This window comes from Pseudochaenichthys georgianus, chromosome 4 (assembly GCF_902827115.2).
Source record: "Pseudochaenichthys georgianus chromosome 4, fPseGeo1.2, whole genome shotgun sequence".
Lineage (NCBI taxonomy): Eukaryota > Metazoa > Chordata > Actinopteri > Perciformes > Channichthyidae > Pseudochaenichthys > Pseudochaenichthys georgianus.
Genome location: NC_047506.1, coordinates 2,336,901 through 2,352,025, shown reverse-complemented (window position 1 = coordinate 2,352,025; position 15,125 = coordinate 2,336,901). Strand labels below are relative to the sequence as shown.

The following is a 15,125-nucleotide window of genomic DNA, read 5'->3' as shown; positions in this document are numbered from 1 at the left end:
AAAAAAATGAATCATAGAAATACTGGTATCACAACATGTTTCCGATAACTTTACTTTTTCTGTGGGATAACTGTCGATCGAATATATATCGCAAATCCTTTGTATCAAGAATCAAGTTGTGAATTGATTCAAATGTCGATTTTTAAACTAATTAAGTGTTAGATAAAACCAGATCAATCAAGATATATATTTTGAGAAATGGTTATTACATTATTCCTCAAAGATAAGAATTTTCCTTAATCACATCATACTTGTACATACATTATGGAACACTTTATAACTTAACATATTGCTGCAGTCTTTTAAGAAGCCTTGAGCCCCAGGTCCTTCATCCACAGGACAAACTCCCAGAATGCATCAGTGTGACTCACCCACGCACTGGTTCCACTGGTAGTGCTGCACGTAGCCCTGAGGACAGCCGCAGCGGAAACCTCCCATCATGTTCTGGCAGCCGTGCTGGCAGCGGTGGTTACTGCCACACTCGTCCACATCTGAGCAAAATGAAAATACACTTTTACTCTCGTGTTCATTTCAGTGCAAACACTAATTTCTGCCAAATCAAAAACACCAGAAACTTGTCAACGTTCCCACGACTTTGGAATTAAAAATGACATTGCTACTATGTGTACTTTCTCTAGGATAAAGGATGCTCACTAGCCCCTTGATCTGTATCTTCAGCGTCCCTGAAGGATTTACCTGTTTCACCGCAAATTAGATCAAAAAGATTGCCTCTCTTTTAGCCTGCAGGCATAATTTTAGCAACAGTGCTAATTAAAGTTTAAAACTCTCAAAATGCTACAACTACTGTCACAAACTGGATGAATGTGAAGTACTTTGTTAAAGGAGGATGAAAGCGTAATCAAGGAGCACTGTTGGAGTGACTTTGATGGTTATTGGACTCAGGATTAATTCATCTGGATTCCCGCTGTATGAAGAAATTAAAGGACGGCGGAAGTGGAAACAATTCACAAAGGGATTAAACTGTTTGAAACACACGCTCAAAGTAAGCCGGGTTTTTCCGATGTGTTTACGTGGATTTAAAAGTCGTGAATAATCTACAAAATGGAGGAGACCGATCTGATCGGAGCAACTGACAAATAATCCATCTGAAACCGGCGTGGACGATGACTGTTTTAAAAATGCACTTATCCAGAAAAGCCTGGTTTGGACACTTTACGGGCAGAAGAAACATTTCTATTAAAGAAAGAATTATACATTTCTGTCTTTTTATGCCTTTAATACTAACTTGAATTGTTATCCAAATGAATTAATCAACTATTTTGTATGTTGTATTGTAATGTAGAGACAAGGCTTTTAGTGACAATCATGTATTGCTTTACAATTATATGTAAAAAAAAAAAATTCTTAATATGATATTTGGCCTCAAATCATCTGAGGCCTGGCGCCCCTCCTGCGATCTTTGGCACCCCCTCAAGCAGGGCGCACCCCCCAGGTTGGGAACCACTGCTTAAGAGAACATGAATTACAATATAAGGGGTTGCTCCAATACGTTTTATAACACTTATCCTATTCTCTCTTTTATTAATTGTATTCCTTCTTAGGAAAATTGACAGGACTTTTTTTGCCATGTGCAGACGAGACCGGTTGAATTTAATGTTGTGATAAAATGTGATTGTCTTCATTGATTGTCTGTGTGATTGCCCGATCAGCATTCTCTTATATTTCAGTTATTTAATTCCTTTCATATATATTTTAGTTTGTTTAGTTTTTTGTCAATGGGATCTATTTTGCCCAAGCTTGTATACCGTGGTCTCGTGTTAGCAAACGTCTACTTTCAGACAGTTATAAGGACCTTGTGTGGCAGATCTTCCTTCCGCGTGTACTCACCCTCACACTCCACACCGGTGCCGTCCAGGGAGAAGCCTTTAGAGCATTCACAGTTGAAGCTGCCGGGCGTGTTGACGCAGGCAGCTCTGGTTCCACACGCCGTGTTCTGAGCAGAGCACTCATTGTTGTCTGCAAACAGGAGGACAACAACACATTAAAGATGCTGCATGTGTCCCTCTGTAGACGTCAGTGCAGGCCATCCCTGATGCACTCACCGATGCAGGCCGTCTGGTGCTGGGTGAAGCCGGGGGGGCACTTGCAGGTGAAGCCTCCGATGGTGTTCACACACAGGAACTGGCAGTTATGTTGCTTAGACGAACATTCATCAATATCTGAGGGAAACGAGAAAACACTTAATATCGGTCAAAAGCAAAAAACGAGGTTAACCTCTTAAGCCCGAAGGTCCCCCCAGTGGACCCCACCCACCGTTTTTTTACGAGACTATGTCTCAGGGCTTCTTAACATTTATGAAACTATTAAGGCGAGACACCCCAGGTGAATAGGGTAATTGTTTTAACTTAAAGGTAGCAACTAGAAATGTATCCAGTTAATTACTTACAATAAGGCAATTGTCTTTTGTATTACAAGTTTATATATGCGCATATTTTAACACATTTCAGGAATCGAAATCTGAACTTTGGATATAGCCAGGTTCAACATTCTTGTTTCATTTTGTAGTCATATTAGTATCTAAGGCTTTTACAGAAGGGATATTGGATATCTCTTTTTATCACTCCATAAATCAGAAAATACTGTCAACAGCCCTAAAATATACATTTTCGCCATGTTTTTAGGTATACAATGTTGTATAATTCAGGCTATGAATGATATATGAACAAACCCTTCTGTAAAAGCCTTCATAATATTGATAGGAATATAACTGGAAGGTTTGGTGTCTCTACGTGCTACTGAAGTTGAAATTTCGAACTCAGAGTAGGAGAAAAAACTCATTTTGAGAAAACGACCTTTACAGATTGCAGTGAGGCGCGAGCTAAACCCTCCTGTTCTTTGGATGATAGCTTGAGCCTCGACGCACTCCGTGAAGGTATTTCATGTTCGGGGTCATTTTTTTTTGATAAAGGGTACTTATTATATGTTATAGTTTGGATTTCTAAAGCTTTTAGTCTACTAGCCCATCATTCAAGGCTGGCTTTCACTATAAGTAATGTTTTTTTTTTAGGCGGACATTAGAATTTACATTTTTTTACTGTGTTCCATTTGAATTTACTTTAAAATAAAAACATCTATATTGATTCTGACACTTCTACATCCAACTCACAGATGTAACCTTGCTTTGAGAGAAAAGATTATTAATGTACCCCTTTTAGAAGTGAAGATATAGTCTTTGTTGTGTTAGTGGCATTTTCGAGCCTGAAACCTGAAAAACAGGCTCAGGGCTTAAGAGGTTAAAAAGCGATAAAGCTTGTTTATAGAAATTACGAGAGCAATATCACACATTATTATGAATATACAGCTCCCAGTAGAACAGAGTGTTAAGGGCAACAATACTGAGTACTAAGTATGAAAGATTGTGTATATTAGAATATATGTTGTATTCAATAATGAATATAATGTTAAACACCTGAACTTTTGAAAGAACATCCACAACATTCATCTGTTTGCAATCTGTTATATCACATTCCAATTACTTGTATATAGACTCTCCTTGCACTATTTATATTCTAATTGATTTGTATTTACTTGCACTATTTGATCAGTTTCATTGTGTTGCACTGTTGTATCTACACCGTAGCTACTGTGTGCACACATGACAGTAAAAGTTGCTGATGGCAAAGTAAGTCTGTTAAAAAGCCTGATGTTGAACGCATCGTTCACTGAAGCTTCCTCCGTGCCTGGCCCGCACATCCTGGAGTGTGTGAAGCCTCTAAAGCAGGGGTGTCCAAACTACGGCCCGGGGGCCAAAGGCGGCCCGGGGGCCATTTTGAAACGGCCCTCAGCAAATTCAAAAGGTATAATGGAATACGGCCCACAAATGAAACTTGTGCTTGTCTTATATTGTACTTCTATTACACAGTAGTATTCATGTATTAATAAGCCCACTTTTCAAATAAATTCACTCAATTAAAGTTGGAAATATTTTCTAACAAATCTTAGTTGATAAGAAAAAAGGCCAATGACTTATTTACAACCTTGAGACACACCCTTCCTATTTCCTCTTATTATAATCAATCTGAAGCTTCTGCTTTAAGGGATGAGCTGCCAACAAAATAAATGAAACCGTAAAGCATTTTCAAGTATCAAGAATAATTTACATCTTTTCCAATTGTGCAAATAATCTTTTCTTCTAACCCTAACCCTGTATTTTATTGACTTATAACTGAACGTATGAGGCAGTACACCTCGCCTCTAGTGAGCGGCCCAGCCTTCGTATATTTGTCTGGACACCCCTGCTCTAAACAGTCAACACACACACACCCAGAGTCCTCCTACCTTTGCAGGTCTTCCCGTCCGGCTGCATGCTGTATCCTCGGGGGCAGGAGCACAGGTAGCTGCCCTCTGTGTTCTTACACAGGAAGTTGCAGGGCTTCGGAGACAGAGCACACTCGTCCATATCTGGAACACACGATCAGGGGGAAATATTCAGTATGCGTCAAACCAAACCGGATGCATTTGAAACCAAAGGGACTGATAGTAAGACGTGGCTCGTACCGATGCAGGAGGTGGACGTGTAGTCGGTTTTGTATCCCACGTTGCAGTGACAGCGGAAGGATCCGATGGCGTTGATGCACTGGCCGTTACTACACAGATCTGGCATCACCGTGCACTCGTTGATGTCTGAGGTACAGAGACGTTAGAGAAAGGGATAAGAGAGGTACTCATTGTAATAAGGCCACACCTCGGGCCATTATGATTATCATTCTTATCAATTTTCTCTGTGCTTTTATTTATTTAATTGGTGTGTAAGCTGAGATATACATAGATATCTTGCTACATGATTTAAGTGAGATTATTGTCACCCATGGAGGGATGTATGTTATATGCGTAGTAGCTATCCTGCACACATTTTAGTGCGTATGCGGGTGTATGTTGTATGCTATGTCTGAATGTTTACAAAAATGACATTAAAAAGATTATAAATAAATGAAAAGAAAGGTACTCACCGACACTTTAATCAACAAAGAGCTACAATCTTGTTTCTTTAACATTTTTCATGTAGCTGCATTAAACTTAATGTACCCTAATGTATGTTCCCTTTCACAGGTACATGTATTTTAATGCATTGTATTTAGTTATCGTAATATTGCGGTCGTGCAGAATTACTTGCCATTTTGATTTACCACTGTTTAACATTATAGGAGCAATGATGGAGCTGCTCAATGGAAAGGAGAAAGGCTTACCGGCTGCATATTATTTTATCTGTGGCACAAAAACCAAATGAAACCATAAGTTAAGGCTCCGATTTATTTCCGTTTGCCAAAAAGTTATTTTTTCCTTTTATTTTTCCTCTATTTTGAACTAGCTTGTTTGGGAAACTGTACTTGACTAGAAAAAGAAAAAACTGAAAAAGCAGCTTTTAGCAATACAAAAAGAAACGATTGTTGTGATGAATATATAAACCGCAATAAACCGTATTTAATTTTGTTTTCATTTAATCCCATATTCTATTGACATATATAGAGACTTTTTGCACTACTTTTTTTTAAATTTTATTATATATGTTGCATTGCTGGAGGAGCTCAGGTCAGAAGAATTTCATTACCATTTCCAAACTGTAGCTTTGTGCATATGACAATAAAACCTTTGCTTCTTGAAATGGGTAAATAAAGAAGCAGAAATAAAATGGAGATTTGGTTTTGTTCAGATCAGTGTGTACCACGGTGGGGCCCCTCACCTCTGCCGTCGGTGGTGTATCCGGGTCCGAGCGGGCACATCCTCTTGTACTGCATGGTGCCGGGCAGCGGGCACAGCTCGCACTGAGACCCCCAGCCCCTCCCTGTGTTGCAGCAGCACTCAGACTTAGTGACACTGTTCCTGTTGGTGGCCGACTGCTGGCACATGATCTGCAGAACCTCCGTGAAGCAGAAGCCCTTTCTGTTGTCTGCAGGCCAGGAAGACAGGACATGGAAGGGAAGACAGTATGTTAATAATACAAAAGTTAATTCTTTATAGCATGGACAATGTAATAAATACCACTTACCCCTCCACCCCCCCTCTCCCCCCTGGACTATAACTCCCCCACACACTCAGACACTCAAATCCAGCGTCAGACACTTTTTACGCTGCTATGGACAATATTGCAATAATATTTATTTTTGCACATTCGACAATCTGCACTAATGTACATTCTCAAAGTATTTAAGTGACTGTTATTTTGTACATATTGATTGTTGTGTTTTTCTTTAGGTCTTAATGTGTGCACGTAAAAATGTGTCTTTGACTGAGTATATATATTTACACATATTTGCACGCATATTTTTATATTTTATATAGTATTTCGATCTCTCCGTCTGTACACACAAACTGGACGATTGACAATAAAGTTGACTTTGACTTATAATGTGTAACAACCAGAGATGGCAAAAGTACGCACATCCTTTACTTAAGTAGAAGTACAGATACTCGTGTTTAAAGTACTCTGGTGAAAGTAGAAGTACAGACTAAACTTCTTTACTCAAGTCAAAGTAAAGAGGCTTTGAAGTGTACTTCAGTAAAAAGTCCCCATAACTAGCAGCTGCTTTAAAGAGTACCTGACCTCCCTTTATATTAATAGAACAATAATGTCATTGTTAGCTAATGAATGTTTCCATGCTGAACAACGGCAACATGACAACGTTTCCATTGGTCCCTCTTCTTTAGTGAAGACCAGGAAGTGATGGATACACGGATCGTGTTCCAACCAATAGGCACGCAGTGACTCTAAAGAATAATGACCACGCACCAAACACACATTCAGACTAAAGGAACCAGCTGTTTGGAAATGAGAGAAGTAGAAAGTAAAAAGTCGTCAGAAAGATAAGTAGTGGAGTAAAGTACTGATACCAGAATAATTTTCTTAAGTACAGTAACGAAGTATTTGTACTCCACTGCTTCCCACCTCTGGTAACAACAAGCTTTTCACCGGATCTTACCAATGCAGTCAGTTCCAGTGACGCTGGACTCGAAGCCGTCGTTGCACTCGCAGCGGTAACTCCCCACCGTGTTCACACAGCGGCCGTTCTTACAGATGCCCGGTTTGGAGCGGCACTCGTTCAGATCTGCATGAGGTCGGGGAAAGAGAATGAGAGGATGAGGACGTTGGAAGAGGGGCGGACAATTCCAGTAGCAGCAGAAGCAGAAATTATTGAGTGAAAGTTATCGAGATCTTAAAGGTCCCCGATTATACTGTCCAAACACCAAACAGATCATTGCAGCATTACCCATAATCCCCTCTGTTTCAGCCCTGTTTCCAAAGTGCTGATTCTCTGTCTGTTACTTTAGATGACTCACCCATACAGCCCTCTCCATCGGGTCTGCGCTGCATGCCGGGGGGGCAAATACACATGAAGGTCCCGATCAGGTTCTTACAGGTCATGCCCTTGGAGTCGCAGTCATCCATCCCCTCAGAGCACTCGTCCTGGTCTGGGGAGGGATACAGAGAGAGGGTCAGTAGGTAAAACAGCAGTTAAAGGTCTCCTATCATGCTATTGTTAGACATATATCACGGGTCTCAGATTTATAAAAACATATAAAAACATGTCTATGATGTGTTTTACTCAAGATACCAAACAGATCATGCATTTTAGACACCCCTCATATCCCTCTGTTTCAGCCCGGTTAGAGGAATGCTTGATTCAGCTAAATGCTGCCGTGATTAAACGCCATCATGTTCCAAACCACATCAAGGATTATTTCTGAAACAGTCTGGAGCTCAAAGGCTTTCTCTCTCTTGGGTTTACCACAAAGTGAGTTCCTTTTTTTATTTCCTGCTTTTTTACACACACTATCTCCGGTACAGGTTAGCTCTGAGTGTTAGCGATGCTAATGTAAACAAAGACCATTTAAAGTCCAAAACACGTTGTGCATTGTTTCTGATAGCAACGTTTCTGATTGGGCCGTGGGTCCAGATTTCCGATATCACGTCATATCGGACGCAAATCTGGATCAGCTCCGTTGCACCCCCGTTTTTAGAGATTTGGGTACGGAGGAAAAGAGAGAGGGTTTTGTTTGTGAGTTCCCTGACGCACCGGGGACACATGTTTATGTATTACAGACATTAAACAGTGCATTCTGCATGATAGGAGACCTTTAAACACACAGGAAGTTGTCCGTGCTCTCACCTCTGCACATGCGCTGGTCCTCTCGCAGCACGTAGCCACCGGGGCACATGCACTCATAGGCACCAAAAGTGTTCACGCACCGGAAGGCACACAGCAAGGGATTCTGGGAGCACTCGTTGATGTCTGGAGTCCAGAAGAGAGAAAGGATCCTTTAATCAACCCATTACAAAATAGTAAAATACTTGTAATCTGAGTGACTGTTTGAATGGCTGACCCTCGCAGGTCATCATGGCTCCGGGTTCGAATCCGTCCTGGCACGTGCACTCGAATCCTCCCACCACGTTGGTGCAGGTTCCATTGCCACAAGGGTTTCCAATCGAGCACTCGTCAGTGTCTGGAGAACGGCGCAGAGTAGAAAGAAGAAGCAGTTAGATTATTTATTCTGTACCCGACGTTATAAAAGCACTCATTAGCAGATTAAATGTTAGAGGAAGCTTCTACTGGCGGAAGCTCTATGTTTTTGCGTTTAAGACCCCGAGTAATGGTGCGCACTTTAACAAATGCAATGCCATTTTCAACCTGCGTACTCTGCCTACTTGAAACGTGTGTTGTGTTGATCACAATGTATCTGGGGAATTAAGTGTTGACTTGCTGGGAAGTCATGTTGTTACAGTTGGTTCAAATAAAGGGAGATTCATCGATCTGTGGCACTCTTTTTACTTTAAAATTGGCATCAAGTATTCTCATCAAGAGGCTGAAGTCAAATCAGTCGTTAGGTAAGTGCACTCAAGGCAACACCTCGAGTTACTGGTGTTAAAAAATAACATCCTACCTTTTGGTCATATATTCTGTGACGTGGCAATAAAGCCCCTTAACAAAAGACAGCCGTTCTCCTGCTCTTTTTGGGACAATAACTCAAAGTACTCTACTTCTAGGATCTCAGTGTTATTTCTAGAAACCACCTTCAAAAAACTTACAAAAACTCACCTCTTCAATCTGGCTTTTAATGTGTTTTTGTATTATTTGACTTTAACTTTAACTACCCGTACTTTTCGGACTATAAGCCGCGACTTTTTTCCCCATTTTGTTTGTACAGCTAACGGCCACTAGGGAACCTCCTAAATCTATGGATTTTACAGGTAAAATTAACCACCTTTAACGCTACGGGCTCTATGACCGATCCGCGCCCGCCACTTTTAAGGGCGGGCTCCAGCAGGAAAAGCGCGGCAAAGTAAAAGTGGAACCGAGAGACAGAACGAGAGCAAGACAGACGGACAATTTAGCTGCTGCGGCTTATATGCAGGTGCGCTTTATAGTCCGAAAAGTACGGTAGATATTTATTTGTTGTTCCTTTATTTTATGTTATCTTCACTATATATGTAAAGCGTCTTTGAGCACCTGTAAAAGCGCTAACAAATTAAATCTATTATTATCTTACCAATACAGTTGACCCCGGTGTAATCCAGGTTGAAGCCGAAGGGACACTCGCAGCGGAACGAGCCGTCCGTGTTGATGCAGATCCCGTTCTGACAGATGCCCGGGTTGTCCAGACACTCATTCATGTCTAAAGAGAGCGAGAGCAAATAAGCACGTTTTAACAAAACCTCCACGATTGTCTACTGGAGTAGATTTGCGTTACGGCACTCACCTTCACGAGTATCGCCGAGTCCAGGCAGGGCTCCGTGCCCGAAAGGACAGAGTGTGTCAAAAGCTGCTACAGACACATAGAAAAAAAGGTACACATTATTATTTAGCTAATGTTTCTGAGTGCACGTGAGAAAACTAAAGTTCAAACGGTTAATTGTCATACAGGGGAGATGTGGTAGTGAAAATCTTAATCCCATGCTTCTCTAATGATGCAAAATGCCATATATTTAAGACATAAAACAGATGAAGAAATAAAGACATAATAATGAAAGTAAGATCAAGAAATAATAAAATATATACATACAAAATAGAATAATTAAAAACTGTCGAGTAGGAATATGTGGATTTGTGGACATTTGTAAAGAGGAACAAGTTATTCAAAACAAAAGTAGGTGGTAAAAGTTCTGTATGTGCGTGTGTGTCTGTGTCTCACACACCCTCACTCTCTCGGGGGCACAGCTCGCAGGGCAGCCCCCAGCCCTCTCCGGGCATCTTGCTGCAGCAGCACTTAGCCTTGGTGGTGTTCAGAGCTTTGGGGACGGAGCATTTCCCCGCCTCAAACGTAGTGAAGCAGAAGCTCTCTCTGGTGTCTGCCACGAGGAAAGAGACGGACCGTGATCGGTCGGTTATTCAGGGCACACTCAAAGACAACATCGCCACAGTGTCAGGGATTATTCCAGATGTTCTCTCACCGTAGCAGCGCCGCTTGTTCTCCGAGAGGACGAAGCCCGACTGGCAGGTGCAGTGGAAGCTGCCGGGGGTGTTGGTGCAGGTGCCAAACTGGCAGATGTTGGGCTCCACCTCACACTCGTTGATATCTGAGCAGAGAGCGAGAAGAGGGGGGGAGGATTAAGAGAGGTGGGGGGAGGGTTAAGAGAGGTGGGGGGAGGATTAAGAGAGGTGGGGGAGGATTAAGAGAGGTGGGGGAGGGTGGAGGTGCTTTTAGAGCAGATGGCTGGGTTGTACTGGGACAGGTTAAGGGTTGTGTGTGTGTGTGTGTGTGTGTGTGTGTGTGTGTGTGTGTGTGTGTGTGTGTGTGTGTGTGTGTGTGTGTGTGTGTGTGTGTGTGTGTGTGTGTGTGTGTGTGTGTGTGTGTGTGTGTGTGTGTGTGTGTGTGTGTGTGTGTGTGTGTGTGTGTGTGTGTGTGTGTGTGTGTGTGTGTGTGTGTGTGTGTGTGTGTGTGTGTGTGTGTGTGTGTGTCACACTTACCTATACACTGGTCGTTCTGCACCTCGTAGCCAGGAGGACAGATGCATCTGAAAGATCCGTCCAGGTTCTGACAAGTTCCTGGAGAGCAGGTGCCGGGGAGGCTCACACACTCATTGATATCTGTGGACAGATTCGAAAAGATTATGTGTGTTTAAGTCTCAGTACCGAAGACAAACGGTACCGAAGGAAATCTTGGGATGCAACTAACGATAACATTCCTTCATTGTTTGAATGGATTGGTCTATAAACTGTTGTTAATTACTGTATGGAAACAAAGTCCAAAGTCTTGTTCGCTCGAAAATGGAAAGATTCTCGCTTCAAAATGATATCAAAATGGACAAAGGGAATCCCCACAGTCGAGGGGCTGAAACCAACACCTACTATTTCTGCATGAACAATTATTTAAACGATTGAGCAATTTTCAAAGCAGTTGGCAAAATCTTCTTTTGATCAACAAATAATTGATCGTAATAAGTGTTGAAGCTGTAAAGAAAAACGTATAAATTCTCCACCCCGCTCTCATTGATCTCGTCTCTTTAATGCCTGACTTACCGACACAGTTCTTCCCGTCCGGAGTGTTCTCGTAGCCCTCGTGGCAGAGACACTGGAAGGACCCCAGCCCGTTGATGCACTGCCCGTTCCGGCACACCTGCCCCTGCAGAGCGCTGCACTCGTCGATGTCTGGAGGATACACATGTCAAAGGTCAGGCATCTGAATTCTGACCTCCTTAGAAACAGTAGTCGAGGTTAACAGGTGCAATACATCCTCAAGATATTGTATACGTTTCCTTCTAAAACTGAAGAGTCAAAACAAAGTCTGATTTGGGTCTGAATGTTTCCTAATGTAATACGACTACAGAGAAGGTTTATGTTAAATCACTTGCACAGCCATTGTATTTCAAATCCAATTACGGCCTAAGTTTTAGATGCATTTTAGGACTTTTTAAGTATCTTGTGGTCCCTGGTGGATGGTCCGTACCCATGCAGTCGTTGTTGTGCGTGAGCTCGAAGCCGGGGAAGCAGAGGCAGTTGTAGGAGCCCACCGTGTTCTTACAGGTGCCGTTACCACACGGCTGTCTGTCACACTCATCGATGTCTGGGAGACAGAGAGAGAAACACATTTAGACAGAAAGACAGGCAGATATAGGAAGTGTGGAAGTACTGAGCAGAGATGGCAAAAGTACACACATCCTTTACTCAAGTAGAAGTACAGATACTCGTGGGTTCAACATGTAAGAAGTAGATAGTACAGGTATTTGAGTTCAACATGTAAGAAGTAGAAAGTACAGGTATTTGAGTTCAACATGTAAGAAGTAGAAAGTACAGGTATTTGAGTTCAACATGTAAGAAGTAGAAAGTACAGGTATTTGAGTTCAACATGTGAGAAGTAGAAAGTACAGGTATTTGAGTTCAACATGTAAGAAGTAGAAAGTACAGGTATTTGAGTTCAACATGTGAGAAGTAGAAAGTACAGGTATTTGAGTTCAACATGTAAGAAGTAGAAAGTACAGGTATTTGAGTTCAACATGTAAGAAGTAGAAAGTACAGGTATTTGTGTTCAACATGTAAGAAGTAGAAAGTACAGGTATTTGTGTTCAACATGTAAGAAGTAGAAAGTACAGGTATTTGAGTTCAACATGTAAGAAGTAGAAAGTACAGGTATTTGAGTTCAACATGTGAGAAGTAGAAAGTACAGGTATTTGAGTTCAACATGTAAGAAGTAGAAAGTACAGGTATTTGAGTTCAAAATGTAAGAAGTAGAAAGTACAGGTATTTGTGTTCAACATGTAAGAAGTAGAAAGTACAGGTATTTGAGTTCAAAATGTAAGAAGTAGAAAGTACAGGTATTTGTGTTCAACATGTAAGAAGTAGAAAGTACAGGTATTTGAGTTCAAAATGTAAGAAGTAAAAAGTACAGGTATTTGTGTTCAACATGTAAGAAGTAGAAAGTACAGGTGTTTGAGTTCAAAATGTAAGAAGTAGAAAGTACAGGTATTTGAGTTCAACATGTGAGAAGTAGAAAGTACAGGTATTTGAGTTCAACATGTAAGAAGTAGAAAGTACAGGTATTTGGGTTCAACATGTAAGAAGTAAAAGTAAAAAGTCGTCAAAAAAATAAGTAGTGGAGTAAAGTACTTGTACCAGAAAAATATACTTAAGTACAGTGACGAAGTATTTGTACTTCACTACTTCCCACCTCTGCAGGATGACATGCAACACAGTGTGGTGTATCTCAGTAACGCTCGACGTTGTTTCTCGGGTCGTGTTTCTCACCCATGCACATGGTCTGGTCGGCAGTGGCCTTGAACCCGTTCTGGCAGATGCAGCGGTAGCTCCCCTGCGTGTCGATGCACTCTCCATGGCTGCACACGTTAGGGATCTCCTGGCACTCATTACGGTCTGACAATCAAAAAGGAATTAAAGTTATTAATGTATCGGTAAAAGGGATGCAATACATGAAGTATTGTAGTTATTGAGTTAGCCTTAAAACGTCATAATGATGCCTTCACACACACACACACACACAATTTTTAATTTGAATATAATTGTTGTTTTAATACATGTTGTTCTATTCGATTTTGCACTTGTCTTTTTGTTTGTATGTTAACGAATTCTATCATTATTTAGGTGGAGGCTTTCTGCCTCTTCCTGCACTTTATATAATTTATTATCTGTTATGTTTGTGTACATTTATAATGTGTTTTATCTTAAATCATAGAAACAAAATTAACAACGATATGAAGAACACAAAAGCAACAAATTCTAACATTTCCTAAACGGTTTTATTTGCAATGACTAATCACTTCAGAACTACTGACAGATGTTTTGTTAATCAACTAAATTACTATTTCTTCTGCAGGATTCTCCCTTTATGTATTTTTATGCTTTTATAATCTTATAGATTCTTATATGATATTTTCTATTTGTTTCAGCGGGTGTTTCTCAATGTCGAGGAAGGCTGCTCCAGAGCCACTATTTCAAGCATCGAGTGCCGCCGAAGGACTGTTCCAATGTCCAGCATACTTGGAATTCTACCGAGCCTGGCGTACTTCGTAGCAAGACATTTCGAGGCTGCACATGTGTAGACTCCGCGGTCTTAAAATCCCCACAATGCTTTGCGCACGGACCAATTTCCCCAAATCTGTGGCGGAAAATGTAAGACGGGGCCTCTCGTATGACGCACACCTGCTAGCCTGTTCCACTCTTCGTTTTCCGAATGCCAGGAAGGATTCTTGCCTCGCTTCTGAAGCAAGTGACTCGGAAGACATGTGCTACCAAGCAAGCATCCTCGAGATTGAGAAACACCCAGCATGTCCAGGTCCTGCGTTAAATTAAAGTTGTATCTCTTGTTTTGGTGTCTTTCTTTTTGAACATTCAGACATGAACATTTCTCAACAGTAAAATAATAAACAGGGTGGGTTAGTAGTGAAACAGCTCACCTCAGCGGATTCTCCTCTCTCCAGTGAATGCAAATTAAAACCCATCAACAAGAGACGCTTAGTTTGACATGTTCCCCACTTCACCAACACAAAGCACCTCCATGGCATGTTGAGATACGATGCCCCAGTAAGACCTCCACTCACCCACACAGGCCCCGCTGGGCGACAGCTTGAATCCCGGCGAACACTCGCAGCGGTAACTTCCTGGGATGTTGATGCAGTTGGCGTTGCGTTGGCACAGGTTGTCCCCGCTGTTACACTCATCAATATCTAAACGAAGGGGGGGAGAAAACATCAATCACTGAATCCATAACGGTCTGCTCCGGAGAGAAACACAACCCTCCTTCATTCAGAGGAGTCCATACTGTCCTTACAGCGACATAACTCAGCTTCCACTGCACTGAGGGGACTGGAGTTAAAGGGGAGCTGTATTCATGTGTGTGTTGTGGTCATGTGACTGTCGGTGTGATCTAGTGCAACAAAGGTGGTGCATGTGTGTGCCAGGAGTTAGTACATGACATATTCTATGCTAGGAGATGTAAAGTCTGAACCTGCTGGCCCTTCCTTCCTTCCATCACCTTCGTTCACTTGTTTAGTGTTAGGTTAATACTTGTGTTGGAGAAAATACACGGTGTCTTCTTTAGTATGGGGTTTCTGACGGGCATGCCACTGTGTGTGACGCCCAAACCGATGTACGACACTGTTTGGTACCTCCTGACTTTAGACTGTATACGCTTGATGTCACTTCCTGCTGAGCAGCATA

At 41.7% G+C, this 15,125-nt stretch overlaps 1 protein-coding gene across 1 annotated transcript in view; it reads right to left on the bottom strand.

Moving 5' to 3' along the window:
• Window positions 1-15,125, bottom strand: part of fbn2b (fibrillin 2b) — a 123,043-nt gene that overhangs the window by 7,538 nt on the left and 100,380 nt on the right. The window contains exons 44-62 of the mRNA XM_034080825.1: window positions 14,507-14,632; window positions 13,197-13,322; window positions 11,902-12,018; window positions 11,475-11,603; window positions 10,923-11,042; window positions 10,406-10,531; window positions 10,151-10,303; window positions 9,715-9,780; window positions 9,505-9,630; window positions 8,341-8,460; window positions 8,127-8,249; window positions 7,297-7,428; window positions 6,939-7,064; window positions 5,702-5,908; window positions 4,519-4,644; window positions 4,300-4,422; window positions 2,064-2,180; window positions 1,849-1,977; window positions 372-491 (exon numbers count right to left, since the gene is read on the bottom strand). Coding sequence (XP_033936716.1) covers window positions 372-491; window positions 1,849-1,977; window positions 2,064-2,180; window positions 4,300-4,422; window positions 4,519-4,644; window positions 5,702-5,908; window positions 6,939-7,064; window positions 7,297-7,428; window positions 8,127-8,249; window positions 8,341-8,460; window positions 9,505-9,630; window positions 9,715-9,780; window positions 10,151-10,303; window positions 10,406-10,531; window positions 10,923-11,042; window positions 11,475-11,603; window positions 11,902-12,018; window positions 13,197-13,322; window positions 14,507-14,632 — 2,412 coding nt within the window. The remainder of the gene's footprint in view (window positions 1-371; window positions 492-1,848; window positions 1,978-2,063; window positions 2,181-4,299; window positions 4,423-4,518; window positions 4,645-5,701; window positions 5,909-6,938; window positions 7,065-7,296; window positions 7,429-8,126; window positions 8,250-8,340; window positions 8,461-9,504; window positions 9,631-9,714; window positions 9,781-10,150; window positions 10,304-10,405; window positions 10,532-10,922; window positions 11,043-11,474; window positions 11,604-11,901; window positions 12,019-13,196; window positions 13,323-14,506; window positions 14,633-15,125) is intronic.